Consider the following 17,928-nt stretch of genomic DNA (forward strand, 5'->3'; position numbering starts at 1 on the left):
TATTTAAATATATATTTTACTCAAAATACTATTACTAAATATGCATTAAATATTTGTGTATTTTGTTCATTAGTCCACTGTTGATATGGTCCCAAAAAAAGTGTGCATGTCAGCAGTAAAATTATTAAGATAAAATTATTTTCTGGACAAAGCAAAAAGTGTGATGATGCAAAATGCATCATATGAAGCGAAACGCATCATCATCACACTTTTTCGAAAACAATGCTAATGCTAGACGTAGATCACTGTAGCTTAGTAAACAAAGTCAAATGTTGCGTTGCTGACTCCACCCCATGGACTACTTTCAAGGTAAAGAAAATATAACGTGATAGAATAATTTTTGTGATCCTTCCCCTTTAATATAGAGTTTTCCTAAAATGTAGTAAATCAAACTTTTCCTGCTCATAGTTGGTTAAAGTTACATGATGCACACCAGATGATGGCATCGGAAAACACTTATGTTCCACTATCTTTTTGACCACAAAACATTGAAACCTGCAGTTCACACATTATGTTGATGTTGAGGTGGTGCTGGAGATGATGAATATTAGGTTGAAGAGTGGAGAAATGTCCATTTAGCATGCTAGCAGCTAGCCACCTGTCTGCGTTTGGAAGGGCTACTTAACGGTATACTTCAAACCGTTTCACGTGAAATGACAAAATAAAAATGGATTGACACTTACAGATCTTGAGGCATGTCCGGGCGGTTCTTTGGTGGATTGTAGTGTCTCAATCACATACAAGTGCTTGTTGCTGCATTTCCACATCAGTCCATCGGAATCCGTCAGATAACGCAGGAAGAACAGTTTGAATAGAAATTCATGCAGTCCTTTCTGTACCTGGAGAACATCAATAGCACGCATGTAAATCTGCCGGCACAGAAAAACATCAACATTTTCAATATCTTATTAATGCTAGAGGAGTATTTACCGAGGATGTGACATCAAAATGAAAGACTTTGTGTTCCTTGCTCTCTGGCGTTTCAAACAAGGACTGAAGAATGATATGCTCATCAACCTTGGGCTCAATTAAGCGAATGCATTTGCGGAATGTGGTTCCCATTGTCACAGTTCCCTCCAGTTTTTCATACAACCTCTGTATGTACAGGGATTTTCCTACAAATAAATAAAACATTTGATTCAGCTCTACAAAGACCTAGGTCAAATGTATAGGCATAGAATATTTTCTGCTTAAAGAACTCATATGTGTTGAGAGAGTATAAACTATTAGTATTCCTGAAACTCAAGACTTGCAACTGAAACTACTGAATATCAAAAAAACGCACATTTTTAAAAGAACACATTCATAATATGAAATATATGTATACGTTTGGCTCTGTGGGACTATATGAAGTAACAAAACTCTTTACGGTATAAAACTCACCAACTCCAGCCCTCTGTGAAGACACAATCCCAACAAAGTGTCTACCTTTGAACACAGATGCCGCACTGGTCTGGTGTGAGGGGACAGTGTAGTGCCTGGACAGGTATCTCTGAATCCTCTCAAGAGACTCCCGTGGCACCATGTTCCGTTTGAAGTGACTGAAGGCAGAGGGGATGTAGGCGTGCTCTCTTTCTGCGCTGCAGATGATCACCAGCCTATAGCTGCTTCTGGAGCATGAACTCAGTTTCTGAAAGAGCTTCTCCACTGCATAGCTCACCTCGTAGCTCAGCTGGTCTGCGAAGAGCATGGTATAGATCTTCTCACCCATGTAGCCCGGTGTGAGACATCGCCGGAAGAAAAGCTCCACCTGCTCATAGGACGTGGCAGGGGTACACAGGAGGACTTCGTCGTAGGTAGGCAGCTGCTCATAATCACTGGTCATATACAAGCAGATGCTTGAAGTCAAGATTTCATCTTGTGGGCAGATTATGAGATTAGGTTGACAATTGAAGAGGCCTTTTGGGAGCTTTCTCCTGACCGTATTCTCACTTGGTTCTAAAAGCATGGGTTCTTCTCCATCATCTTCTTCCTGGTTCTCTTTGTTGGCCAACATCTCTAGCAGACGACCAAAGCTTATGGTGTCTAAGGAGTCCTGGAGAATGCTCCTCATATCTCTCATGTAAGTATCCCAGACCAGATCCAGTTTTTGTAAACCAACAGCCTTGTCCAAAAGGCTCTGCAGAACATCGATGGCACCTTTTCCCTCACCAGCAAAAGAAGAATCAAAGTCTCCCAAGTCATCATGAAGGTCAATGAATGTCTGATATCTGGTGTCTTTGTCTTTCAGAGTTTCTGTCATTCTGTTCTGAAAAGTCATCCATGCCTCCCACACATCTGACACAGAGCAGTCAGGTTTGATGAAAGAGAGCATCATCAACACCTTTTCATCCAATTTAGTGTTCACATTTTTCTCTGTCAAAACATTACAAAGGTAGACTATCTGCTCTGCGGTGTAATAGTTGAGGTAATAGTGCTGAGATCTTTGTTTGTCCATGAATCTGTTCCAGTCATCCAAACACACCTCTATCTTCCTGCACAGGTCTGTAAGATGGTCCATTGCATTGCCCTCCAGCCTGATGTTTTGTAGGAGGTCGCCAAGGTTGAATTCCATTACAATACCAGTATCACTTTCAGTATTACAGTGAATCTTGGCCTCCCAACACCTAAACAGTGGGTTCCCAGCTGCATAAAGGTCTACAAACGCTACAGCTAGCCTCTGGACACTGTCAAAAACCTGAGAAGATAAAGCAAGTTATTGTTTATTGTTCAGTTCAGTTTCTGTACATACAATCATATATTACAAATAAAAAATATCATCCCAGGGTATTTTAATTTAAAAAGAGACCTGTGATAGCATGATATTTTCAGTAATTATTATTTTCAGGTGTGTGATGATCCTCAAGGTCACCCAATCGCATTACCTCAGCAAAGTGATCCACCTCACTCTGGCTTTGCTCCCCCTTTCCAGACATCAGCATGAGTTTGTTCTGCAGATCTCTCAGGTCTTCTAAGGAGTAGTTACGCATCTGACCTTCCTCCTGCTGTTCTGGAATCTGCAGCTTCAGGGCAGTGTCTAAACTCAGCTATTGAAGAAGACAAAATGGACAAGATCCAATATAAGAAGCATCGATCTACTTCAGGAAAGTGCTTACAGATGTTTGTTAAACAATAGCGGAAAGAAATGGAAGACCTTGTATGAGTACAAACATAGACAGTAGTGCTGAGCGATTAGTGCCTTTAGAGGGCGGGAATCACTCAGCACTAATAGACAGTGACTCCTTAATGAAGATACATCTTCCAACAAACTCATGTCAATTAATCTTTTTTTTTTTTATGTATAAAACACAGTAACCTCCCAATTTTATTGAACAAACCTTATTCTGGTTTTGTGCACTGATGATGTAGATGCCTCTTTTGTTGATGGATGTGGCCAATGATAGAGAAGAGAGTTCCACAGAACCATGGCTGTCCTTTACCGTTTTCAGCCACTCCAAATGGCGTGCGGTATCCCGCTGCAATCAGGGAGGAAACAATCGTGAATTGGTTTTTTAAAGCATTATTTTTGTCCAACTCAGTTGGTAGAGCATGGCGCTCGCAACGACAGCATAGTGGGTTTGATTCCCGGGTCCACCCATAAGTAAAACATTTACACACGCATGACTAAGTCGCTTTGGATAAAAGCATCTGCTAAATATATTACATTATATATTATGTAATGTCCGGTAAATGGTGCTCTGCAAATCAAACACAATTCTGAAAGTGTAGTGCTGAAAATCCACTATCTGCAATGTTCAAATACAGGCCTCAGTCCTTCAGGTTTGACAAGCTCTCCCAAAATATTAAACATGCCATAATTATCATAACATCTAACCAGCTTATTTGGTATGTTGCTGTCATTTCCAAGCGCCTTCCATAGTTTTGTCAAAGCCTCCTTGAAGGCATGAAAGTCGGTATCTGGTGGAAGCCCATAGAGCATGGAGGAGTAACCAAGAACAGCGTCATGGAAACAGGATACACGGTCCACATCCAAGTCGTTCTCTCCGGCGGAGATGGAGGCCAGGTCAACAAACACTTTCAGCTCGTTGATATCTACAACAGCAAAAACATAAAACATTTATCCCTTTTGCAAAAAAAACTTTGAGTTCGTTATGGCGAACCCTAACTAGTTGGCTGTTACTGGTGCTGCTTTTTTTCTGCCTTGTCTTCTGGTATGATCTCACCTTCAAGAGCTTCTTTGACCCATTTGACAAAGTTTATCCTCAGGCTGAGCTCTCGAAGACACCGTCTGCGAGGTTCTGTGATGTCCTCAAGAACCTTCTTGATCTCCAGCAGATTGTCATCAATGCGATTCAGACTCTCTTCTTTAAAGTCCTCAGTATTCTGGAAAACACCATAAATAATTTATATGAATAGAGTATAGTAATGCTACATGGTTCCAGATAGAACCCTTTTGGGTTCCATGTAGAACCCTTTGTGGAAAGGGTTCTACATGGAACCCAAAAGGGTTCTCATATGGGGAAAGCCGAATAACCCTTTTAGGTTATAGATAGCACCTTTTTTTTCTAAGAGTGTAGAAATGCTTAATATATTGAAACAAGATCACTTTTGTGAAGTGAAAATGTGGACTGTGAGAATTTTTGCCAACTCACCATATCCAGCAGTGTCTGTAGCACTTTGAAGTCCCCTTGAGGACAGATAGTCTCTCTAACATCCATAATGACCTTGGCTGATTCCAATGCTAGATGAAGGTCATGGTATTGTTGGATCTGCTGGATCCTGCTCTTGATCCATCTTCCATCATCAGATGAGTTGATCCTGCGCATGATCTTCAGATCTTTTTCCATGTCTTTGTACTTGTCTTTGTAGGCTTCAAAGATGCTATCCACCTCCTTCAATGACATAGTGCCAGATCTCAAACTCTCATAGATCCTCGTGTAGTTATCGATGCAACTCTGGAATATTTTGCTGTGGATCAGATCGAGAGTGTAATCTTCTGTCTCCCTCTCAGGCTTTGGTTCTGTCTCATCTGTGTCAAGTTGGTTGTGTGAAAGCTCTTTGGCTTGGTTCTCCCAACACATGGTGAAAATGTAGCTGTCCCCGATATCATGTAGGGTAGATGCCATCTGCCTGGTGACATCACAGAGGTTGAAGTATGTGACCACCCCAGTTACGTCAGAGGAGGCGTGGTCAAGTCTGTGAACTTCCATGAATTCATCCAGCGTCATCTGATCGATGTTCCCTTGGATTTTGTGCTGCAGCTCTCTCATATTGACTGTGGATTAATATGGTATTTACGAGAACATTAACCAGGAGTGTTATGTCAAGAAGTCATAGGGCTACAATTTCCTCAAGCAAAGAAATGTATGCAATTAACAAAACTACAATAATCCAAAGTTCTGCATTCTGTAACGGTATCACACAGTTTTCTTAAATCGCCTCCTTCTCTGGGAAATTATTTGCCTAGCAACCAGTGAAAGCGAAATTATTTGCCTAGCAACCAGTGAAAGGGAAATAATTTGCCTAGCAACCAGTGAAAGCCATTTTGTCATATCTTATTGAAACGACTGGACAACACTTCAGGTAAAGAAATTATATTTTGACGATGTTATATCTGGAGAAAACATCCAACAATTGAAAGTGACATTCCTTAATATATTGTATTAGAAATCATCAGAGCTTCATGCAGGTCCTGTAGTGTTCCTTGACCCTTGACCCTTGACCCATCAAGGCTACTTTGAAGAATATAAAATATAAAATATATTTTGATTTGTTTAACACTTTTTTGGTTACTACATAATTCCATATGTGTTATTTCATAGTTTTGATGTCTTCACTATTATAGCAGGATGTTCCCCAATGCTGCAACGGGGGCCCAGAGTGAAAAAGTTTGGGAACCCCTGGTAGAGAATCACTATACCATCTAAACCACTACGAAACATATTTTCCAGAACCAAAATATTGTATTTTCAGCTGTTTGAAGCTGGTGTACAAAACCAAAAGTAAAAGACTTATTAAAAATCAAAACAATAGCCGTTAAAATAATAAATAACGTTTGTAGAACAACTAAAGTTACATTAATAACTCTAAATTAAGCATATAGGAATACCTATTTCTTTGTTAACCGCTCAACACAGAATAGCCGCATGTTCGCACTCCCTCAAATCGTTTGGAGAAAATATCCTCTCTATTTTATTTAGCTTTGTTCAATTGTATTCTTCATACTATGAAATAATATAAAATAATGCCACAGAATTCTAAGCAAATCTTGTCTGCTAAATGAACTAGTGTAGCCCACAGCCATTTGGCATAGCCACATAAGGACAACTCAGAGTATGCTATTCTGTTCTTCTGAAATAGACTACATTTTCTACACAACATTTCGTGACCGCCACAGCACAAGGTGCACCTGTGTAACGATCATGCTTTTTAATCAGCTTCTTGATATGCCACACCTGTCAGGTGGATGGATTATCTTGGCAAAGGAGAAATGCTCACTAACAGGGATGTAAACACATTTGTACTAAATATTTGAGAGAAATAAGCTTTTTGTGTATATGGAACATTTCTGGGATCTTTTATTACAGTTCACGAAACATGGGGCCAACACTTTGCGTTTATATTTTTGTTCAGCATATTCAACAAATGTTTGGGGGGGGGGCTTGTGATACGCCACTGATATTGGCCCTCCTGTAGCTCAGTTGGTAGAGCATGGCGCTTGCAACGCAAGGGTTGTGGGTTCGATTCCCACGGGGGGCCAGTATGAAAAATGTATGCACTCACTAATTGTAAGTCGCTCTGGATAAGAGCGTCTGCTAAAATGACTAAAATGTCAACAACAAAAAATATCAGTGCTGTTTTGCATGAGGAAAATTTTGCAAATACTTAAATATCATAAGCTCTTAAGAAATATATACAGTGGTAAAAACATTGAACTCACTTTTGAGATGTTCCTGCAGTTTGTGGCAAAATATGAGAAGGCCTTCAACCATCTCCTTGTCATTGGTGATAGCCTCCATTTCCTCCTCTCTCCATTTCAGCAATTGTTTCATGGCTTTCCCGTCCTGACAACGACCATCATCACACAGGACATCTGTTGTGGAAAAACACACATCCTACAGTTTGAGATGTTCTTTTTCCTTCTGGAGTGAAACAATATGAACTATATATTTTTTTTATTGTTGACTATTGCCCAGAACAATCACCTATATTCAGCAGCTCAGTGAATTCTGTTTTTCTTTGGAGGACTTGATTGAGAGTCTTAATCTGGATTTCCCCGTTGATGAATTTCTTTGCGACAGAACAGAACGCAGAGCTTGCCACGGCCATCCGCTCTTTAGCTTCATCTGTCAACCGGTTAATCATTGCTCCATTTGCGCCTGAAAGTAGACAAACGTGTCAATTGAGGGTAGAAAGAAATGGGGGGAAAATGACCTTACTTACAAAGGATCTGAATGCAAAGGATCTGAATGCAAAGGATCTGAATGCAAAGGCTCTGAATGCAAAGGAAATATCTGAATGCAAAGGAAATAGCTGAATGCAAAGGAAATAGCTGAATGCAAATTCTCTGAATGCAATAAAGGCAGGTATGTGTTATTTTCTTTTTTGTATGTGTTGCAATGCAATGCATGTATAATATATGCACCTTGTACTCGAAAGATGCTTCTGGCCATAGGCCAGCTCAGAAGGTGCTTCATCACTAACTCCTCGCCCTCGACGTACCGTCCATCGTCGGTTTTGGGCCAGGACTTCAGGACTATCACAGACATCAGCTTCTCAAACTTGCTAAAGTCATGTTTCTTCAACAGCTCACGAAGATTAGATGTGTCCTGATAATGAAAAGTGGTAAGACGTGGTGAGACACAATCCAACATGGAAACCGTTCAACTTTTTAAAATAGGATGAAGCATTTACTGTCATACGCTCTTCAAAGAATTGTAGCATTCGAGGTTCATACAGTATGATTAAAAACGTAATCTTGCCTGGCAAATGGCGGTGACTGCCTCCAAGGCACATTTCTCCAGAGAGTTACACAAAGAGGGACTTATCTTGCCCACTTCCTCCATCTTGTCACAGTAGATTTCAATCAGATGCATGGGCTTCTCCTGATGGACGACACACACATGATCAACAGTTTTTACTTTCATAGTAGTACAAATGGCTATTATTTTAGTTTAAGGGGCAATCCGGAAATCGAAAACTATAAAGCAGCCACCCCGCCGCGTGTTCTGGTAAACAGCTGAGGTATGGGGCTGGAGAAATATAACCACTTCATAGACAGAGCTATGAATGCAAGGACCATCAATGAGATCAAAATTATAGTTTTAACTATGTTGTGAATCTATACAATGTTTGCTTACAATTACCTTGTTTACAAACAAGCTTTTCTTTTTTGGTTCTGATGGGGAATGACAGTTCACCTAAGCGTATGATAATAAGTCAAAAAATGTATGTACCAATCCCGGATTGACCCTTTTAAATTGTATTATATGTTTTAAAGTTTATTTAAATATATGTTTTACAATTTATTTAAAGCATAATTAATACCGTTTTTAGTTTTCCTTCAAAATCATTTAGGAAAGTACTTCTCCATCGTTCAGTGAGTTCTTCATTCCCAAAAGTGACTGAGATCAACCTTTTCCAGACCTAGAGAAAATAACCTTCATGATTAATCTCTCTGAACGTGAAACAAACACTGTAAACACAACAAAATGCTATGCTATGTAAAAAATCATTTTTGACTGATTCTTCTGATGAGGATTTAAAACTGCACAGTCCATTGCTTGGACTTTAAGCCTAACAATCCTACCGTAAGCTCAAAACAGGACCCATGGTAAACCAGTTTCTTTGGGAATGCTTTTCGCCGCCATTCCCTCATTGTTCGAAGTGTCTCCTCCAGAACTTCGTTTTCCGCTGACTGGGAACCAAGACATTGATCAAATTGAGTTATTCTTATTACGGTAATAATATTATACTATAATGATCATATTATAATTATGCAGAATAGCACTCATATTTTTCTCTCATTCCTCATTTAAAAATGTGTTTGCATTCAATCACTTTTACCAAGAATTGTGCTCAAATAAAGCAATACAAAACTATCAGAACATGAACAAGTTGAGAATTCCTGGACTATCTTCATTATGTCATTTGATTTAGTCTGTCAGAACCATTACGTTGTACTATATTGTACTTATTATACTTAAATCACATGGAAATGAACAGCAAAAGATATTCAGAACCGGCAAATATTCAGAAAGCAAAATACTTTCCATTCACATAGGGGTTACCTGTGGATGGAAGCTCACAGCGGTCTGAATCAGACTGACCAGGTGCAGGCAGTCCAGTGGAAGCTCACAGCGGTCTGAATCAGCAGTGTTCTTACAGATTGTCCCCAGAACGCTCACAGCTGTTTTCAAGCAACATTCTCCATATCTGTTATCACTGATAATAACAAGGAATAACTTGAGGGGTCAAGGGTCAAGGAACACTACAGGACCTGCATGAAGCTCTGATTATTTCTAATACAATATATTAAGGAATGTCACATTCAATTGTTGGATGTTTTCTCCAGATATAACATCGTCAAAATAGAATTTCTTTACCTGAAGTGTTGTCCAGTCGTTTCAATAAGATACGACAAAATGGCTTTCACTGGTTGCTAGGCAAATAACATAATGTTGTTAAGTACAGTATCCGCACATTGACTCTGCACCGGTACCCCCCCCCCCCCCCCCCCCCATGTACATATAGCCTCCCTACTGTTATTTTATTTTACTTCTGCTCTTTTTTTCTCAACACTTTTTTTGTTGTTGTTTTATTTTTACTTTTTTGTTAAAAATAAATGCACTGTTGGTTAAGGGCTGTAAGTAAGCATTTCACTGTAATGTCTGCACCTGTTGTATTCGGCGCATGTGGCCAATAAAATGTGATTTGATTTGATATGACCACTAAATCTTTGACATTGTATTACCTTGATATGATTACATAATAATATAATATATAATATGCCGCGATTCTCAAATCAAAGCAGACGATGAACTCACAAAGTTATGAACTGCATCCAAAATTCAATCACAGGGCATAACACATTTCCTACTCATTATTTTTGCCTCACTGTTGCAAGCAATAACTGCATTTTCAACAAAGGACACATACCCCATGGTTGTAGTGAGACTTGAGACTGAACTGGAGTTGCTGAAGTGTGTCCAAGACACCCACATGGATGACCGATATAAAGCTCATCAAGTCTTCCAACTCCAGCAGACACATCCAGGAGCGCACAAGCAGATGATCCACCTCCACCAGGTGTGAGTGATCTGTCATGACCTTCATCAGGCCCCTGGATTCAGAGTCAGTCTCATTAAGATTTTAAGATATTAAACATATTCTACAGTGAGAAGGAAATGTTTTCTGATACAAGTTCCAAAATGCAGCTCATCAAAAACGGTTGTATTCAAGTTCCATTTAAACTCCAGCAATTGGAAACAATCTCATTCAACATTTTCACGGATTCATACCTTGTGCTTCTGTAGGGGTCTTTTATTCGGATCCCTTTAAGCCCTGCCCAGGTGGTCAACGGTGGATCCATGGTGGATGGAATGGGTTCAAAAGGCTTGCTGTCCCCTCTAAGCAGATGCAGGAGAGGGATGACTAAGATCCAGCTCACAACACTCCCCTCTCTTGCAAAGTTGCAAAGCCACTCAACTTCCTCTGCAACACTAGATATATACATATAACCACATATTAGCTTGACATTCATAATAACCTCCGGATTTCAAGGTTACGTGCTTTTAACTGAATAAAAGACAACAAACATATACCCAATATGCTCGGGTAGGCCTCGGGTGAAGTCTGTCCAGTATGCAAGGAAATCGTCTCTTGACTTTTTTGGCAGGCAGAGCAGCTGACAAAGATGAGAGAGTTGATCTCTGTTGTCCTCTTTCAATCTGTACTTGTTGTACACAATCAGGATGATAATTCCTGCTTTCAGTGGGTCTGAGAGGAAAACGTCATGCTTTTCTCTTCTCTTTTGGGACTGAGGATCTAGATTTTCCTCCATGAAGTCTTTCATGAGGCTTCTCACCTGAGGGAATACGTAGAAATAATGAATGAAAAATATCACTCAACATTTTATTAATATCACTTCGCATTTGAAACAGAATTACTTTATATGACCTCACATATAAACATTTTAAAAAAGACAGATTTACCTTTTACAATGTGGAAAATATTTTGTGTTTGCGTACGCATGTTTCATTTTGTTGACTGTACACACGAATATGACAGCTATAGATTTGAAGTCCTGGGCGGTTTCCTTGGATTTCTTCACATTTTATTGTAATACAAAGTGGGATAAAAATGTATTTAATTGTAATTTGTTGTGATTCTCCATCACGTGATCGGGTCTTTCTCACAGGCTACAAGTGAAGACAGACACTTCGGGGACACAACTGCTCGCGTCCTTATCCAATTCCGAGGTGCATATTGTAGATTTTGGAAGAACTGTCCACATTTACTTTTCGTCAGCCAACAGGATGAGTAGGCCTAACGAACAGCAAAAGCACTAGCCTATGTCAATCTACTATCCCCCGTAGTACACAAGTTGACCTTTTCTAGTTGTGGGATGCTGTAGATCACAAATTAATACAACCACTAGTATTTAAACAAAAAAAACGTTTTTACGCAATGAGGCTGATGCAACAGATCAGAACGTTTAATGTTGATAAACTATTAGGCTATATCTTCACATTATAAGCGCATCAATGTGCACATGGCAGTAGGCTATAAGCGGGAATGTTCCATTAGCGGAAAACACCATTCTCAAAAGTGACCGCAAATGCGACTACGCATGTAATGCTTTTATTATAAAGGTCGATTTCTATGGTGAAATTAGGGCTTAGTGGGACTATCATTTGTTTTTCAACAGGACAATGACACAACACACCTCCAGGCTGTGTAAGGGCTATTTGACCAAGAAGGAGAGTGATGGAGTGCTGCATCAGATAACCTGGCCTCCACAATCACCCGACCTCAACCCAATTGAGATGGTTTGGGATGAGTCGGACCGCAGTGAAGGAAAAGCAGCCAACAAGTGCTCAGCATATGTGGGAACTCCTTCAAGACTGTTGGAAAAGCATTCCAGGTGAAGCTGGTTGAGGGAATGCCAAGAGGGTGCAAAGCTGTCATTAAGGCAAAGGGTGGCTATTTGAAGAATCTCAAATATAACATATATTTTGATTTGTTTAACACTTTCTTGATTACTACATGATTCCATATGTGTTATTTCATAGTTTTGATGTCTTCACTATTATTCTATAATGTAAAAAATTGTAAAAATTAAAGTAAAACCCTTGAATGAGTAGGTGTGTACAAACTTTTGACTCCTAGTGTGCGTGTGAAATTTGTCTTGATTTAGAATGGAACATTATCATGCACCTGTCTCGAAACAGGGGCAGGAGAAAAAATACATGTAATCTTAAATAGCGAATGGAGGACACTTTTCCCATGGTTCATTTTCATGCCAGCCAGGTAGGCTATACTCCTGTTGTAAAGAGAAGCAATGTGCTTAATATTAGTAAAGTTGAGAAATAAATATAGTAGACCCAGCCTATAGAAAGCTGATGGGATCCTCCTCTTTTTAATAGAGGCCATCACTCCGTTTTCTCTCGCAATTGCATTGCCTATAAAAAATGTTGCGCAACATGAGCTCATGTGCTCTCATGAAGTGTATGATTAGATTTTTGAAAACATTTGCATTGATGTCAAAGTGATTAGAGAGACAATAGAGTGCTGAGTACCAGGCAGTTAGCAAGTTTGGTAGGCTACTAATGACCATCAGCAGCATCAGAGCTTGAAGAAGCCTAATTACCGCGACTAAACGGTCACATGGAATTTGACTGCGTTCATGACTCGTGACCTTCATGACTCGTGACCGCCGGTGTGAACAGCCCTTAAGACAGCGTGTTCCAGTTCCCGCCAAAATATCCAGCAACTTCGCACAGCCATTGAAGAGGAGTGGGACAACATTCCACAGGCCACAATCAACAGCCTGATCAACTCTATGCGAAGGAGATGTGTCGCGCTGCATGAGGCAAACGGTGGTCACACCAGATCCTGTGTAGTTATTACATTTTTATGAATTTGTCAAATCTTCTTTTCACTTTGACATTATCAAGTATTTTGTTTATATCAATAACAAAAAATTACAATTAAATCTATTTCAATCCCACTTTGTAACGCATTAAAATGTGAAAAAAGTCCAAGGGGGTATAGACTTTCTATAGACACTATACATATATTGCAGCATTCTATAGATGTCAAATTTAAATATACCTGTTCTGCTCCAAACGATAATTCCCATGGTGCCTCTACACCGTCATGGACACGGGGATAGCTGTATGTGGTGAAGAATTGCTGGAGCTGGGAAAAGAAACTCCTCACATTCACTTCAGTCCAGGTTCTCAGAAGATCAAAGATGCCTTCCAACATCACCTTTCCAGCCAGCTGTCTTCCCTTTACTAAGTTGCTCTTCACATTATTCCACCACTGAAACCAGTTGGTAACAAGTGACAGAACGTCTTGTTTTGGTTCTGGATATATGACATCGTCATACTGGTGCCATTCCCCTTAAGAGAAAAAATGTCAGAGTTTTGTTAAAATACATCTTATAATACACACTATTTGGGGAATTGTGTGTTGCATAACTCTGTTATTTAAATAAATAAAATAATTGATTTTATTTTATATTGCAAACTCAGGTTCCCTTGATCTAATATTAGGTTTTGGTTGAAGATCTGATAACATTCAGTATCAAAAATATGCAAAAATAGAGAAAACCAGAAAGGGGGCAAATACTTTATCTAGTCCCCCCATTTGAAGGTGTCATAAGTATTTGGACAAATTCACGAATAGTGTATTACATTTAGTCAAAAGTTTAGTATTTGGTCCCATATTCCTGGCACGCAATGACTACATCAAGCTTGTGACTACAAACTTGTTGGATGCCTTTACAATTTGTTTTGGTTGTGTTTCGGATTATGATGTGTCCAATAGAAATTAATGGTAAATAATGTATTGTGTCATTTTGGAGTCACTTTTATTGTAAATAAGAACGTAATATATTTCTGAACACTTCTACATTAATGTGGATGCTACCATGATTACAGATAATCATGAATTAATCTTGAATAATTGGGGGGGGGGGGGGCACAAAATAATCTGAAACAATCAAAATGTACCACAAATGCATCCAACAAGTTTGCAGAGTGACAGGATTGACGTAGTCATTGCATGTTAGGAATATGGAATCAAATACTAAACCTTTGACTACTTCATTTATAAGAATATTTAGGGGTGTCAATAATTCTGACCCCTAACTTTTTGAGAGAGAAAAAGTATTACTTGTTCAACATAATCTTTCTCTGAGCAATTGCATTACTATAAAATTATATAATTTCCCTATTCCTATGAGCATACAATATAGATCAGTATTTTAAATCTTTATTTTATACACAGTACCAGTCAAACATTTGGACAAACCTACTCATTCAAGGGTTTTTCTTTATTTTTACTATTTTCTACATTGTAGAATAATAGTGAAGACATCAAAACTCTGAAATAACACATATGGAATCATGTAGTAACCAAGAAAAATGTTAAACATATTCTTCAAATAGCCACCTTTTGCCTTGATGACAGCTTTGCACACTCTCTTGGCATTCTCACCAGCTTCATGAGGTAGTCACCTGGGCCCAGATTTACAAAACCTTTTTAAGAATAAATTTCTTCTTAACTGCCATTTTTTCCCTTAACTATAGACTTATGAAGAAAGTTAAGCAAAGTTGCTATTCCTCAAAAAGGTTATTGGAAATGTTCTTGCGGTATTTCTGATGTTTCTCCTTAAGCAAAAAGTTAAGAAGAAATTCGATTCTTGAAAATAACGTTTTTTGATTTGTTCTTAATTCCAAGATAGCTAAACCTTTGTCTTAAACTCAGGGCAGTGAGAGAAAAAGCTCATGAAAGCAACTGGACATGTTTAATTCACTCACAAACTTCATCTGAAAGTTTCAGTATTTATTATTTTAAACCCAAGAACATGTTCTAGAACAGTAATCTCAGTAGGAAATATGCTAACATGATTGCCGGTTGCCTAGCAACAAACATTTAAAGAAGATTCTAACAAGATATTTGAGAAGTTTGTAGGAAAATCATTAAATCTTAAGATATTTTTGAGGAAATGCACGTACTAACTATCTTATGAACTTCTTATTTTTTTTCTTAAGAAGCTTCTTAAGTTTTTGCATAAGAAGTGTTTTGCGAATCTGGGCCCTGGAATGCATTTCAATTAACAGGTGTGCCATGTTAAATGTTAATTTGTGGAATTTCTTTCCTTCTTAATGCGTTTGAGCCAATCAGTTGTGTTGTGACAAGGTAAAGGTGGTATACAGAAGATAGCTCTATTTGGTAAAAGACCAAGTCCATATTATGGCAAGAACAGCTCAAATAAGCAAAGAGAAATGACAGTCCATCATTACTTTAAGACATGAAGGTCAGTCAATACAGAACATTTCAAGGACTATGGAAGTTTCTTCAAGTGCAGTCGCAAAAACCATCAAGCGCTATGATGAAACTGGCTCTCACGAGGACCGCCACAGGAAAGGAAGACCCAGAGTTACATCTGCTGCAGAGGATAAATTCATTAGAGTTGCCAGCCTCAGAAATTGCAGCCCAAATAAATGCTTCACAGAGTTAAAGTAACAGACACATCTCAACATCAACTGTTCAGAGGAGACTGCGTGAATCAGGCATTCATGGTCGAATTGCTGCAAAGAAACCACTACTAAAAGGACACCAATAAGAAGAAGAGACTTGCTTGGGCCAAGAAACACGAGCAATGGACATTAGAACGGTGGAAATCTGTCCTTTGGTCTGATGAGTCCAAATTTAAGATTTTTGGTTCCAACTGCTTTGTCTTTGTGAGACGCGGAGTAGGTGAACGGATGATCTCTGCATGCATGGAGGAGGAGGTGTGATGGTGCTTTGCTGGTGACACTGTCTGTGATTTATTTAGAATTCAAGGCACACTTAACCAGCATGGCTACCACAGCATTCTGCAGCATAACGCCATCCCATTTGGTTTGGGCTTAGTGGGACTATCATTTGTTTTTCAACAGGACAATGACCCAGCCTCCAGGCTGTGTAAGGGATATTTGACCAAGAAGGAGAGTGATGGAGTGCTGCATCAGATGACATGGCCTCCACAATCACTCGGCCTCAACCCAATTGAGATGGTTTGGGATGAGTTGGACCGCAGTGAAGGAAAAGCAGCCAACAAGTGCTCAGCATATGTGGGAACACCTTCAAGACTGTTGGAAAAGCATTCCAGGTGAAGCTGGTTGAGAGAATGCCAAGAGTGTGCAAAGCTGTCATCAAGGCAAAGGGTGGCTACTCTGAAGAATCTCAAATATAAATGTGATTTGTTGAACACTTTTTTGGCTACTACATGATTCCATATGTGTTATTTCATAGTTTTGATGTCTTCACTATTATTCTACAATTAATAAATAATAAAAATAAAGAAAAACCCTTGAATGAGTAGGTGTCCAAACTTTTGACTGGTAATGTGTATATATACACACTGCTCAAAAAAATTAAGGGAACACTTAAACAACACAATGTAACTCCAAGTCAATCACACTTCTGTGAAATCAAACTGTCCACTTAGGAAGCAACACTGATTGACAATACATGTCACATGCTGTTGTGCAAATGGAATAGACAACAGGTGGAAATTATAGGCAATTAGCAAGACACCCCCAATAAAGGACTGGTTTTGCAGGTGGTGACCACAGACCACTTCTCAGTTCCTATGCTTCCTGGCTGATGTTTTGGTCACTTTTGAATGCTGGCGGTGCTTTCACTCTAGTGGTAGCATGAGACGGAGTCTACAACCCACACAAGTGGTTCAGGTAGTGCAGCTCATCCAGGATGGCACATCAATGTGAGCTGTGGCAATAAGGTTTGCTGTGTCTGTCAGCGTAGTGTCCAGAGCATGGAGGCGCTACCAGGAGACAGGCCAGTACATCAGGAGACGTGGAGGAGGCCGTAGGAGGGCAACAACCCAGCAGCAGGACCGCTACCTCCACCTTTATGCAAGGAGGAGCAGGAGGAGCACTGCCAGAGCCCTGCAAAATAACCTCCAGCAGGCAAATGTGCATGTGTCTGCTCAAACGGTCAGAAACAGACTCCATGAGGGTGGTATGAGGGCCCGACGTCCACAGGTGGGGGTTGTGCTTACAGCCCAACACCTTGCAGGACATTTGGCATTTGCCAGAGAACACCAAGATTGGCAAATTCGCCACTGTGCTCTTCACAGATGAAAGCAGGTTCACACTGAGCACGTGACAGACGTGACAGAGTCTGGAGACGCCGTGGAGAACGTTCTGCTGCCTGCAACATCCTCCAGCATGACCGGTTTGGCGGTGGGTCAGTCATGGTGTGGGGTGGCATTTCTTTGGGGGGCCGCACAGCCCTCCATGTGCTCGCCAGAGGTAGCCTGACTGCCATTAGGTACCAAGATGAGATCCTCAGACCCCTTGTGAGACCATATGCTGGTGCGGTTGGCCCTGGGTTCCTCCTAATGCAAGACAATGCTAGACCTCATGTGGCTGGAGTGTGTCAGCAGTTCCTGCAAGAGGAAGGCATTGATGTTATGGACTGGCCCGCCCGTTCCCCAGACCTGAATCCAATTGAGCACATCTGGGACATCATGTCTCGCTCCATCCACCAACGCCACATTGCACCACAGACTGTCCAGGAGTTAGCGGATGCTTTAGTCCAGGTCTGGGAGGAGATCCCTCAGGAGACCATCCGCCACCTCATCAGGAGCATGCCCAGGCGTTGTAGGGAGGTCATACAGGCACGTGGAGGCCACACACACTACTGAGCCTCATTTTGACTTGTTTTAAGGACATTACATCAAAGTTG

At 40.1% G+C, this 17,928-nt stretch overlaps 1 protein-coding gene across 1 annotated transcript in view; it reads right to left on the minus strand.

Moving 5' to 3' along the window:
* Positions 1 to 17,928, minus strand: part of LOC311146609 (E3 ubiquitin-protein ligase rnf213-alpha-like) — a 64,097-nt gene that overhangs the window by 34,786 nt on the left and 11,383 nt on the right. Inside the window, 20 exon segments of the mRNA XM_084183138.1 lie at positions 684 to 839; positions 931 to 1,115; positions 1,384 to 2,677; positions 2,865 to 3,026; positions 3,318 to 3,455; positions 3,815 to 4,032; positions 4,164 to 4,323; positions 4,593 to 5,215; positions 6,881 to 7,033; positions 7,146 to 7,319; positions 7,586 to 7,769; positions 7,923 to 8,045; positions 8,488 to 8,586; positions 8,750 to 8,857; positions 9,231 to 9,384; positions 9,546 to 9,601; positions 10,099 to 10,282; positions 10,461 to 10,661; positions 10,764 to 11,026; positions 13,276 to 13,568. Of these exon segments, the coding sequence (XP_084039264.1) occupies positions 684 to 839; positions 931 to 1,115; positions 1,384 to 2,677; positions 2,865 to 3,026; positions 3,318 to 3,455; positions 3,815 to 4,032; positions 4,164 to 4,323; positions 4,593 to 5,215; positions 6,881 to 7,033; positions 7,146 to 7,319; positions 7,586 to 7,769; positions 7,923 to 8,045; positions 8,488 to 8,586; positions 8,750 to 8,857; positions 9,231 to 9,384; positions 9,546 to 9,601; positions 10,099 to 10,282; positions 10,461 to 10,661; positions 10,764 to 11,026; positions 13,276 to 13,568 (4,928 nt within the window).

Source organism: Coregonus lavaretus (assembly GCF_964263955.1).
Source record: "Coregonus lavaretus genome assembly, chromosome: 19".
Taxonomy (NCBI): domain Eukaryota; kingdom Metazoa; phylum Chordata; class Actinopteri; order Salmoniformes; family Salmonidae; genus Coregonus; species Coregonus lavaretus.